The sequence below is a fragment of the Genypterus blacodes genome, unplaced genomic scaffold (genome assembly GCF_046128005.1).
Source record: "Genypterus blacodes isolate CSIRO-AG114 ecotype Tasmania unplaced genomic scaffold, CSIRO-AGI_Gbla_v1 ptg000185l_1, whole genome shotgun sequence".
In the NCBI taxonomy this organism is placed as follows: Eukaryota; Metazoa; Chordata; class Actinopteri; order Ophidiiformes; family Ophidiidae; genus Genypterus; species Genypterus blacodes.
In genome coordinates this window covers 2,580,310-2,593,423 of record NW_027466986.1, presented here as the reverse complement: position 1 = coordinate 2,593,423, position 13,114 = coordinate 2,580,310, and the positions used below count along the sequence as shown (strand labels likewise).

Sequence of the window (13,114 nt, the reverse complement as noted above, 5' to 3'; positions counted from 1 at the left end):
TGGAGTTCAACCACAGCAACGTCTCGCGGCGGTCTGTGCTCTCTGCTCGTTGCTCAGACCGGGAATCGAGGGTGAAAGCGCCGAATCCTCGCCACTGTACCACCAGGGGGTGCTATTTTAACTTTGAAATTCAAGACATTTATGCCATACGAGCTTAATATTGTAACCCTGATCTCTCACTACGAAATACGTCACCTTTCAACAGTTCAAATTTTTACAACCACACAAGAGGGAAATGACAAAAACGTGACGCAGGGAGGAAGTAGCAACGTAAAGGTTTATGTGCTACGTTGTGGTAGCTACTCGCACTTGGCAGCAGGGGGCGTAGTGAGACGAAGCCTCATTTTGACGACAGTAGCTGGTTAAGGATGCACGCAAGGTATGTGTGGGCTATGAGCTAAACTTACCTATTTCAACCTGACAATTCGACGTTAAAGCGTAACGCCGTACGCACAGCGATTACTTTACATTTAGCCACGTTGCACGAAACCTTAATGCTCTTCACGAGAAAACGCTAGCGGCGGGAGTGTCGAGAATATTCTTCTAGCATCACCACCGCCAGGTTGCTATTGTCTAGTAAACAAATTGGGGAGCTAGCGCGGCTAGCCTTGAGCACCAGCTGTCTGTCACCTGGCAGACTGGAGCTCGTTGACGGGACTTGACGCGTTTATCGCCGAGTGGACGGAACCGCGATTGTTGTAGCATAACAGGTCGCGTATGTGGGGTTTTGAACCGCTGCACACCAGGAAGAGGCTGGAAAAGAGAGATACCCATTGAAACATTTAGGTGCGGTAACGCTAATGCATATTGGACTCTAATCAGTGCAAGGCTGTCTACTATTAAACCTTAATCTGTATTTGAATACTAATTATAATTATTGTGGAGTTTGTGGGGGGTCTGTGGAACGGATAAACCCCGTTTCCCGTTGCTATGCTGAGCTACAGCTAAACTGATGTGGGTGTTTACATCAGATCGCCACACTAATGGTCGCTAATGTTCGACGTGCACTTGGGTTGTATCTTTTATTGAGCTTAACCTTAAATATCAGCAGGTTCGTCTTTCCTTCTGCAGCACGATGTCGTCCTCTTTAGCTTAGTTGATGGATGACTTCATTGCCTTGACGCTGATGGATCAGTGACCTCATCATCAACTACATATTGCGTTATTGCAGATCTACAGAAGGAGCTGCTAAGTGCGCTAATCTGGTTGTTTCTCTCTTTCTACAGGATAAGGAAGAAGTGTGTGAGCGCAGAGCGAGAGGTGATCTTCATTAAGTAGTGTCTGCTGTCTGAGACACACTGAAAGGGTGTGTGTGTGAGAGGGAGAGAGAGAGAGCTGAGTTGTGTGTGCTGGACTGCATGCAGATTTAGCATCCTGGGCTGATGGAAAAGAGAGACAGGAAGCCGGGGTATTTTGCCAGGTAAGTGTGTGTGTGTGTCTGTGTACCATGTGTTTGTATGTTGAACCTTGTCTATTGTTTATTTTTGATTGTGGTATTTGCCAAAGTGTACGTTCTCTCTGTCGGTGCAGGTTAGTTAATCATAGATGGGACGGATCCACAGCAGAACTGGAATTGGTATCAATCATCCACCCATCCATGATTATATCCCATTTTATACACTTGCCTGACGTCTGCAGGCTTTCAGGGATCATAATCACGTCTTAGATTTCCCCTAAATTGTCCGGTCCATGCAGAATGTCCAAACAGTTGAGCCGCCACATTTCCAATTGCCCTTAAAGTTTAACCTTATGAATCTCTCTGCAATAAACAGATGATTTTTCCATGAACAAAGGGTTATTATGATTGTTATCTCCCGCTTGCTGGGCTGCACCCACATGACACGCAGGCTTTAGATGAAGCTGCACATTGGAGCTCTTGCACACACCGGTCAGCTGGGATGGTGTTGGATTTCAAATTAGATCTTGGCTGCATAGTGAAACATGATAGTGGGAATTGTGTGGAAAGAGCTTTGTCAGCTAGAGAGTGGAGATGAAGACTTCGGTAGGTTAAGAACAAAGTAGACCCCCCCCGCCCCCTTCACCTGAGAGACCTGCTGCGGAATCACACGGTTGAATAATTAATGATTCCTTTGCTGGTGTTCATGAAAACGGAAAGAATAGTGAAAGTGTTGTTCAATTACTTTAGCTTGATCATGTTTCATCTGGCCTGCATGTACACAAAGTATGTAAGTCCAGTTTATAGTCTGATCCTTTCTTTACATCACATCTTGGATACGTTGTTTACATAGAAGACCTGATGGTAACCTGGTTCACACTCACACAGCTGGTGAGACGACCCTCACGTGACTTCCAGTGCAACCCCAAGGTGTCAACAGCTCTGCGGACAAATGTCCCTTTACTGTCCACTGGCAGAGCTGGAGATACATTTTCAAACATTTCTGCTGTTCCTGGTTTAAGCCGAGTTAAAGACAAATGGAGTAAACCAATTAGCATATTCTGTTTTGGTGGTTATCCCAGATTCTGTAACACGAATAGGATGTTCTCAAAAGTTAAAAGGATGAAAAACAATCGGGCATATGCAGCAGCTACAATGTTCCTATGTGGACAGGAGAGATTAAACATGACGGGAAGGAAAACAAGCCTTATCTCTGTCCCAACTGCTACTGCAACAATATGTAACTCTGCTGCTGCTTAGCACCACACGGTCCCTCTGCTCCCGACAAAGAGTGCAAAGGTCACTTTGGAGCGCAAGCCACACAGGCGTCCTTGTTTTCCTTTTTCACTCGACTCCGCTCTTTCCGCATGCGATTCAAAGTGAAAGGAGCGACGGGGATAAACCCTCACTCTTTAGAATGCTGCTGCAGATTCCTGAGGTCCCTACCAGATGTGCAGTGCAGCCGTTAAAGTGCAAACGGGACCTGAGGCTATGGGAGAGGCCTGAGCCGCGTCTGTCTGCAGCGTTATCGACCCACTCTTGCCATTCCATTAAGGCACTTGGACTGTTAAGATGCTTCTCCCTCTCTCCCTCTCTCTCCCTCTCTCTCCCTCTCTCTTTACCTCTCCTTTTCTCTCCCCCTCTCCCTCTCTCTCTAGATTATTCCTTCACTCTTAAATGGTCCGAGCTAATGTCAGCGTTATCACACAAAGCTGGCCCTACTAAATCAATTGCAGGCCTTATCTTTTCTTTACGCATATCGTCACTCGAGCTAGAGGTTGCGTCGCAAGTGTAACACAAACCTGCGGTTCCACTGCGTGCTGCCATATTAGCTCAACTGGATGCAACTGCCGCTTTGACGAAGCCCCGGCAGAGTCTGGAGGCGCAGTTGTTACATCATTCAGTTCCCCGTCAATCATTAAGCACGAGAACACTAAAAGAGCAACACGTACAGCTGAATAAGCAAAAAAAAAAGGGAACTAAATGAATATGGTTCTCCAACAAATGGGCCTCCACAGGTTTATGGTTCTGGTGTTCTGTCTTGATTGTAAACAAACATCTCCGCTCCGGTTGGATCCATTAGGCTGAAGAGGAGGCGACAGCTGAAGCAAAGCCAGTCGGAGAAGAATGTGAATGATCCAAACCCGGCCAATTCACCACTGAAGTCATCTGTCATCTCCTGTCCCGACATCCCAAATGCCAGTGACCCCAAGACCTCAAAGGGCGGCGACCTACAGAGAATCGCAGAAAAGCCACCTGCAGGCTTGGGTAAGAACTGCACCCCAGGCTTATTTACTGTCTACAAATTCCTTCTTATTTCACTCAAATTAAAGAGGGAATTAGTGTGTGTGTGTGTATGTGTGTTAAAGTTTGCATTAATCTTATTCATCATACACTGAAGCTGAATAGCTGCAGTCTCTGGCTTGTTTTCCTTCTCTTCTTCATGCTGCTTGTCAAACAAAAATTGATTTAGGCATTTCTAGTTGTGCTCCCATTTCTCATTTGTTCAGTTTTGTTCTCATGTGATGTAAAATTGAGAATTCAGTTTGAAAGTCCTTCCCCCCCCATTTTTTGCCCCTCTGCAGTTTAGACAGGATGTTGCATAACTTGACACTGTCCTGTTGCACAGATTGCTGATAATGACATTTCAGGGACCTGCTATATATTAACAAACTACATGAGCAAGCGTTACATTTCCAACCACGAGTGTTTGAAACATCTCGTTGCAAATAAGACACAATCCTGGTTAAGACTTGCAGCTCCACATTTGTATGAACCCGACAACATTAGGCATGTTTAGCATCTGTACCTGACAGGGTTTTCCCCAGTGTGTTAGTTGGAGAATCAATACTCGTGATGTTTCCTGCTCACTGTCTTTGGTGCGTGCCGCAATATTGGCTTTCCTTATTATTCCTCGTGAGCAGATGTTACCAGATTTGTTTAGAGCATAAATAGACTCGTATCACCGGCCTCTTATTGACAGAGTTTGAGCATTTCAGCTGGCAGAGCAGCTGTGTAAACGCTGCAGTATATCTCTCTGTAATAAGAGCACGCCAGTTGCTCATCAAATCAAATATGTGTCGCAGTGCAATAATGCTGCTCTCATATAGACATTTACTGCTGCCGTCCCGTCCCTTTATAATTTTATTACACACTGAGCAGACAAACACACTGTAGCGCCCATGGTTATCTATTAATGAATCCCCTTGTGTTAGAATTATGAGTCACAGCCCAGCACGGATTCACTGGATATGTTGTAGTGGTGTGTTTGGTGTCTGGGTACAGGGAGAGCACTGCTGCACTGCTGGAGTCTGCCAGTCCGATGCTTAGTCATGGCCTCTCTGCCAATGAAGCAGTGTAACGAGGCTGTAAGGGAGTGGTGTCCTAATAACTTCTGTGTTCTTGGCAAGGAGAAAGTGCTGACTATGGGCCTTAACCACGACAAGGGTCAGTGTGTGTGTGTGTCCGATCACTACTTCTGCCTTTACGGGGGCAGTGCATTAATAAAGTATAGATATAGTAGATAATGATATAGTAGATAATGATAGGAGTTAAGGTCCACTGGCACGCAGGGAAGTTATTATATTATTATATTATATTGTGGCTTTAGTTCTGATCAGAATCAGAAAAGCTTTATTGCCAAGTAAGTTTTTACTTACAAGGAATTTGTTCTGGTCGTCGGTGCGATCAACATATAAGAGCAAGAACTGTGCAAAAGATTAAAATAAAACACACAGAATTAATTAAATATGATGAATGAATGATGAATTGTGTTGAGTAGCTAAATATCAGTAAGCGGCGTAATAAGAATGATCTGTATATACAGGTGAAGCTCAATGAGTTAGAATATCGTGGAAAAGTTCATTTATTTCAGTAATTCAACTCAAAACGTGAAACTCTCATATATTATAGATTCATCACACACAAAGTGACATATTTCCAGCCTTTATTTGTTTTAATTTTGATGATTCTGGCTTACAGCTCATGAAAACCCCAAGTTCAGTATCTCAGAAAATTGTAATATTGTGAAAAAGTTCAATATTGTAGCCTCACAGTGTCTCACTCTAATCAGCTCATTAACTCAAATCACCTGTGAGGTTTCCTGAGTCTTGTCATTGTCTCTCAGTCTGGTTCAGTAGGCGACACAATCATGGGGAAGATTCCATATTCTAATTTATTGAGCTGCACCTGTACAGTATGTCTCCATAAAATCACGTTTCCCGAAGATGTTACATAAGATGATTTTCTGCTTGTCTCTTAGATGATGGCTGTAAAAGTAACAATCCACCAAAGAAGGAGAAGAGGAGGCCGCCCGGCACGGTGGAGTTCACTGTGAGTAACACGGGCACAGATGCAGTTGGATGATCTCCTCCGCAAAACAGTTTAGGATCAGAAAATCACATCGTTTGCATTAAGAAATGTGATTTAGAGACACATTTGACAGAGGAGTCCGTCTGGTGTTGCAGGTGGGACCCAATGACTCCCTCAACAGCGTTGCACTAAAGTTCAACATCACCCCAAACAAGCTGGTGCAGCTCAACAAGCTGTTCTCCCGCAGTGTGTACCCTGGTCAGGTGAGTGTGTCCAGACTCACACACCAGCACAGCTTCAGTCTCCTCCTCATCATCAGTACACTAAAAAGCTGACACATTCACACACACTTCCCATGACGTTCACAGAAGCTGTTTGTGCCTGATGTGAACCAGCTGGAAACAGAGAATTCCGACCCCGCCTTCACAAATGGACTGTTGGAGAAAGAATCACACGTAAGTCCAAATGATGCTGTGTGTATATCTGTTTAAAGGGATTAAAATTATGCTTATGAGGTGACAAATGTTTAATTCTTTAGTGGAAATGTGGATTCTGTCACTTTCCGCAATAAAGCAGGAATTTATCTTTTTATGATTGAGCCTCAAGGCACTGATTCAGATTGTGATCATGACGAGAAGAAGTCGTGACAAACAAGGCGTACTGAATGTGCGGAGTAGTTTGTCTTTTACAACATGCAGTGCAAGGTAATTTAGTTTATTAGCCAGGAGAGCAATAAAGTAGCTCCCACACTCTGTATTAGTGTAGTAAGTAGTGTGAGAGTTCCTGCTCAGGGGGGCGTCTGCCATCTCACATTCGGTGCAGTTCAAACGCTGATGAACGGCGAATCCAAATGGCCGACAGCAAATGCTCTTTAAAGGTGAATGTACTGCAGATAGATGGTGTAATGATCGACTCGCTCGCCCCGCAGGGTGGCCTTCCAAACAGCACTTCGGCAAAACCCGTCCGCCGCCAGCTTTCCCCAAACTCGGAGGACGAGAGCCCGACAACGGTCAAGTTCATCAAAATGAGCTGCAAGTACTTCACGGACGGCATGGTGAGAGTGGCGACACGTCCGGCTGCAGGTTGTTATGGATGCTAATGCGGCGTCGCACCTCTCAGGCTCTGCTGCGTCTGTGCCCGGTCTTTTTTTTTCAGGGCGTGGTGGGAGGGGTGCTGATCGTGACGCCCAACAACATCATGTTTGACCCCCACAAATCGGACCCCCTGGTCATCGAGCACGGCTGTGAGGAGTACGGCCTGATCTGCCCCATGGAGGAGGTCGTCTCGGTTGCACTTTATGATGACGTGTCACGCATGAAGCTGAAGGATGCTCTCCCATCGTAAGAGCGCCACACCGATCTGGCCTTGCTGCTTCTCCTTCCTTCTTTGCTACTTTCTCTTCCTCTTGTTTTGTTCCTCCTCTCACTTTCTCTTGGGAACAAATATTAACCTATTGTACCAAGCACTTTGAATTCCTGCAACATTTCCCCTTTCACACTTCATCATCTTCCAAACTTTCTGGTTTTCCCGAGGCTGCGTTTCTTTTCCTTTTGCTTTTCCTTTATCCATTGTTCTTCATCATTTGTGTGTTTGCAGATTAATTTGTAGTCTTCACATCACATTTATTCCTTTGGTCTCTTCAGTTGTGTTTCATTCTGACCATTCATAATTTCTGTTGGGATTTTTCTTTTTTTTTTTTCTTACTGCTTTTCCATTATACCTCATGGTCACCGATGGTGCGATTTGCGTGACCGCACAGCGATCTACCCCAGGATCTGTGTCCTGTATACAGGCCTGGCGAGTGGGAGCAGCTACCATCAGAGCAAGACCTCAACCGCTTCAGCCGCTATGAAGCAGTGGACCGTAAGAGACCCATCATTCTGGATGACATTGAATCTACTCTCTCTGAAACTGGTAAGATGTTCAAACTTCAACCACGATCCACTTCTAGATGATGAATGAAAACTAGCAAATGGACTTCAAATCCGACTTTTGAGTGTAAAATCTGTATTTTCAACTCCAACATATTTTCCCTTTCAAATGGCATCGAGCACAGAGGGCGAACAGACGGAGAAGTCACCGTCAGATGAAGGCTTCACAGAGCTGGAGCAGACGGTCATTGGTATCGCCGAAGAGGCAGGAGGATCCTCCTCCAAGACGCACAGCACCAGCGCCGAGGATCAGCAGGAGCTCCTCTGCTGCAGCACCCCCAGTCCGGGAGACGTGCAGGACAAGACGGTGCTTTTTCAAACAAAAGGGAAGCCGGACGATGACGAAGATGAGGGACTAGCTAGGAACAGCTCCATTGAGGATGGCGAGTCAATCCAGTCCTCCTCCGAAACAGAGAAACACGGGGACTTGCACGATAAACCTACAAGCCTAGTCGTCAATAAAACCAAAATTCTAAAACCTGAAGTGACTGAAGAGCTGGAAAGCAGTGTAGCCAGTGCACAAACGGACCAAAGCATAGTTCCGAGTCTGAAAGAGGGTGCCGAGGTTCATGGGAAATGTAGTCCTAAGGAAGACTGTCCAGTGGTAGATCGGCAGAATGGACCTACAGACGAGGATGGACTCAGCGAGGAGGAGAGGAGGAAGAAAAGCTATGAAGAGGAGGTGAAGACGTGGCTGCTGGAGAGGATGCAGGCTCCAATAGAGGGTAGGAACTCAAACTCAACTCAAATAGCTGTCTTATTTGTCAGTTATGAGAAATCAGTGCAAAAACAAAATACGCCAGCTGCTCTTCTCCAAATCTCACGTCTTTGTTCTTGTTTCCCTTTCTGCCTAGACATGCTTTTCTCATCAGAGGAGAAGAGTAAAAACCCTCCCATGTTCCTTTGCTTCAAAGTGGGAAAACCAATGAGGATGTCCTTCGCCTCTGGGATGACCTCCACCCCCTCCCACTCCTGTGGCAGCCGGGGAAAACAGCCGGAATACTGGTTCGCTGTGCCACAGGAAAGGTGATACGATGTCCAGTACATGCATGAATTAGTCAAAGTTAAGCGCCACGGGAAAACAGTTAACAATATGTGTGTGTGTGTGTGTGTGTGTGTGTGTGTGTGTTCCAGGGTGGACCATCTGTACTCCTTTTTTGTCCAGTGGTCTCCGGATGTGTACGGGAAGGAGGCGCGGGAGCAGGGCTTTATAGTGGTTGACAAAGAGGAGCTGGACATGATCGATAACTTCTTCAGCGACCCGGCGTGCTGCAGCTGGGAGGTCAGTTCCTTTTTTTTTTTTTTTAGTGAAAAAACGAGCAGGGAACTCTTTGCAACATAGAATGAACATAATGATGTAATTCAGGCGGTCAAGATCGATTAAAAACGAACATAATATGTAACATGACTCCACACTTCAGCCCAATTAAGATGAGAGCTCAGCAGGTGATTTGAGTTAATGAGCTGATTAGAGTGTGACACTGTGAGGCTACAATATTGAACCTTTTCACAATATTCTACTTTTTGGGGTTTTCCTGAGCTGTAAGCCATAATCATCAAAATCAAAACAAATAAAGGCTCGAAATATTTCACTTTGTGTGTGATGAATCTATAATATATGAGAGTTTACCTTTTTGAATTGAATTAGTGAAATAAATAAACTTTTCCAAGATATTCTAATTCATTGAGCTGCACCTGTATATAGATATCTATGTATATATACGAATTCCAATTGATAGATTACTGCATTAATAATAACAAAGATGTGATTTTCCTTCCTTTGTTTTCACACTTTGATGTGGTTTTGTAAAAATATGTTTTGGTAATAAAACTGGTTTTGTAATGCGCTTGCTTCCAGATCATCACCATTGACGAGGCCAAGCGTCGGCAGAGTTTTGGCAGCTGTGAAGGAGACCTATCAGTGGACGCTCTGCCCGTACTCAGTGACAACAGTGATCTGATGCAGGACACACACATTGAGAAGGTAAATATGCACATCAAACCAGACCTTTCACTTATGAGGACGATGCCACACGCACACAGGTCCTGGCCTGTTGTACTCATGATGTCATTATGCTTGTCCAGCTCGCCTGTCGCTTGCCGGCCCGTGTGCAGGGTTACCCCTGGAAACTGGTCTACAGCACTGTGAGACACGGCACCAGCCTCAAAACCCTGTACAGGAACCTGGCTGAGGTGGACAGTCCTGTCCTCTTGGTCGTCAAAGACATGGATAACCAGGTTAGATCCAGTGCAAATGAAACAGCAGGTTGACTAACGGATGGCGGGTAAACAGCAGTGGTGTTGTACTGGATGATCTGCTTTCACCACTGTCAGTAGATTGTTGGTGTTAAGGTCCAGCAGATGAGTTTTAAAACGTATTTGTATTCACTGCAGCTCCATCAAACCTGTTGATTTGATAACGGGAAATAATTGTGAACATTGATGAAAGCCAGTCCTGCTCATTAATGTGTTTACAAGCCGGTAATCAGCTGATTCCACTGACGCAAATCAATGGCCTTTCCTGCCCCTTAAAGTGAGACCTGTAATAGGAGGCCTTGGTAGATAATCGGCCAAACATATTGACCAATGACGATGAAGACTTTGAGCAGAGTGGAGGCTCTTACACTCTGATCTGTGTGTCACTGTGATTCTGGATTATTTCACAGAAGTCACTGGTCATACCCGTTTCCTATTAAAGTGCGTCTGACTCCTCCCTCAGGTATTTGGGGCTTTTTCCACTCATCCATTCAGAGTGAGTGAACATTGCTATGGCACAGGAGAGACGTTCCTCTACAGCTTCTGTCCCGAAATCAAGGTTTGATCTTCATCGGTTTAGATTCCTGTGTAGTATCTAGCGCCAACTCTCATCCCAAGTAATTATTGAGTAGTAAAAATGTTTAAAATAGAGACATGGTTTGCTATTTTAGGTGTACCGCTGGACAGGGGAGAACTCGTACTTTGTGAAAGGCAATATTGATTCCCTGCAGATGGGCGGAGGAAGGTAAGCGTTGGAAGCCTGGAGTGTTATTTCATTCATCTACACTGTTTGTGCTAGACGGCGTAAAGGAATGTACAACTTTCTCTCCTCCCTTGCCGTCTCTCCTCCTCCTTCTCCTCCTCTCTGTCTCCTCTCCAGTGGTCAGCTGGGCCTGTGGCTGGACGCCGAGCTGTACCGAGGCACAACCACCAAATGTGCCACCTTCAACAACCAGCCGCTCTCCGCCCAGCAGGACTTCAACATCCACAGCCTAGAGGTCTGGACCTTTGAGTAGTCCTCCGCCAGCTCCTGATCCACTCTCCCCCTCCGCACCTTCAAATCCGCCCTGAATCTATATGCACCGCTTGCGACCCCTTAACAACACTCAACTCTGTGAGCGAGGACCAGAGAGAGCTGTGACGGGCCTGTCCAGTACTTGGTTTGATTGTGAGGTCAAACTCGCCGGATGATCAGTCAGAGATGTTTGTTTTCTGTTTGTCGGACCCCCAACTGCTGTGTTGGTGGTCCGAAGGCAGACGCGTAGGTTTGCTGGCGTCGAAAGAAGGGGTTGTCGGATGTTGTCTGGTTTATCATCCAGCAAAAAAAATGGAGAAAACGTGGCTGTTGTTGTTTGGCTCTGAGTTCATTGGCTGCCTTAGACGTCCCACTATGCCTGCTGCTCTCCCAGCATGCAGACCTGCCGTACCACCATATAGCTTCAGATTGAAAGGGAAAGAGGCCGCTGTTGACCCCGTGAACCCTAGGCTGCAGGTGACTAGCTGACTCAAAGCCTGTATGAAAAGGAAGATGTCCGGTAAATGCTGTAGGTAAATTTGTACAGAAATAACGCTTTGTGTAATTATGAATGTGGAAGATGAGCCTGCGACCGTCGAGGAGAGGAGCTAAGTCTTTCTCAGCGATTCCTAAAACTTAACGGCGGGAAGCACGAGGGGGAAATGTTAGGGGAGGGTTTTTCGGCGACATATTCTCAAACTAATTTCACCAATCCTACTTTAATTGCAGGAAGTGCAGTTATTGTTTACAACGTGAGGTGATTCGCTCCCTCTGAAGGTGAATGTTTACTTAGATTTCCCTCCTAATCGTATCGTTTCCATCCCCCCTTCTCTCCCTTCCATCCCAATCCCACAGCTGGAAAGACAGAAGAAGCTCCGAGCAGATGGTTCAGCGTTGACCAAATACACTATGTTGTTTCCTGTTTGTTGTGAGCTCTTCATATTTTATATATTTTATAATTTTAATTTTTTACATTTTATTTTTTCATTCTATTTTTACAGAGGAATGTTTTTAAATGGTTTTGTATACTGTTGTGCTAAATAGTTCTGTTCTGTCTTTTTTTTTTTTGATTTGACCAGTTCATAGACCGACGCAGAAGAAGTGACTGAAGTAAGCCGCGTGTCAGTATTGAATCCATATCCCACACCGACTCATTTGATCTCTCGCCGATTTATGTTTCGTGCTCATTTGTTGTCCAGATTGTTACAAATAGTGTTACTTTAAACGCCTCCCTTTGCACTACAGGATTCATCGCTAGTCTTTTCTGCAACGTGACCCAACTTAATTAACCTGAAAAGGCATTTCTTATATGTTACAATTGTTACTGAATGTTCTTTTGATCACCACTACAAAGAGGGAAACAGGGCTGCTATGGCTTTATGTAAAATGGGTGGAAAGAAGGGATATTGACTTATTATTGCACTCTGATATACCACTAACTAAAAATTAAGTTCTACTAACACGGAAAAAGAAATGTTCCTTTACACTTTATCCTGTGTTCTATTCTACAGGGACCGTACACAGGCGTGTAAGTGCATGAACATGCAATACTGTCTGACACCATTGTCATATCTGCAACACTGTTCACTGATGGCAGAAATCGAGTCGCTTCGTGTGAAAACGGGCTTTGTTGTCTTCGCTGTTCAGTGTTGTAACTGTGAATGCTCCTCAAGTATTATTTTTCGTATTGAGTCCAAACCTGCTTTTGTTCTGTGATATCACCCAGGATCTATTTATTGTGTTATTGCAACTACTGTATATTTACACTTAAATAAATGTTAAGTATATAATCTATTGAAATGGGAGGATTTCTTTAGGGTTGAGCTCTGATGATGTAATCCCTGTTTACATTACAGTGGCCCATTAGTGTCTCGGTCTGATTACTTGTTATTGCGCGACTGATGGAAACAAGCGGATAATCAAATTGTAAACAAATCAGGATAAAACATTTCGGATAGAAAAGAAGGAAATCAATATTACTCAAAGATGATTAACAGTCACTTTGGTTCACTTTCAGGTCGGCTCAACAAGACGTTTATGTAGGTCAGCGCGTTGACAAACATTTCCCTCTGCAAAATCTGTGTTACAAACCAAGACCGCATCATGTTTCAGGAGAACCAAGTGGCTTCTGTATGGGTAAAGTGAGACCTAATAGAAACTATTAGTGTTTGATGATGCTGTTCATGGCCACCTTTTGGTCAGTAG

At 44.8% G+C, this 13,114-nt stretch overlaps 1 protein-coding gene across 1 annotated transcript; it reads left to right on the top strand.

Moving 5' to 3' along the window:
- Window positions 1–242: 242 nt before the first annotated feature.
- Window positions 243–12,699, top strand: ncoa7b (nuclear receptor coactivator 7b). Its single transcript, XM_076168040.1, has 17 exons — window positions 243–379; window positions 1,227–1,420; window positions 3,480–3,664; window positions 5,658–5,728; window positions 5,863–5,970; window positions 6,076–6,162; window positions 6,636–6,761; window positions 6,863–7,047; window positions 7,467–7,621; window positions 7,764–8,363; window positions 8,493–8,664; window positions 8,773–8,920; window positions 9,497–9,622; window positions 9,724–9,876; window positions 10,358–10,453; window positions 10,566–10,639; window positions 10,775–12,699. The coding sequence occupies exons 2-17, from the start codon at window positions 1,383–1,385 to the stop codon at window positions 10,908–10,910; spliced, it is 2,460 nt and encodes an 819-aa protein (XP_076024155.1). The 5' UTR covers window positions 243–379; window positions 1,227–1,382; the 3' UTR covers window positions 10,911–12,699.
- The last annotated feature ends 415 nt before the right edge of the window (window positions 12,700–13,114 follow it).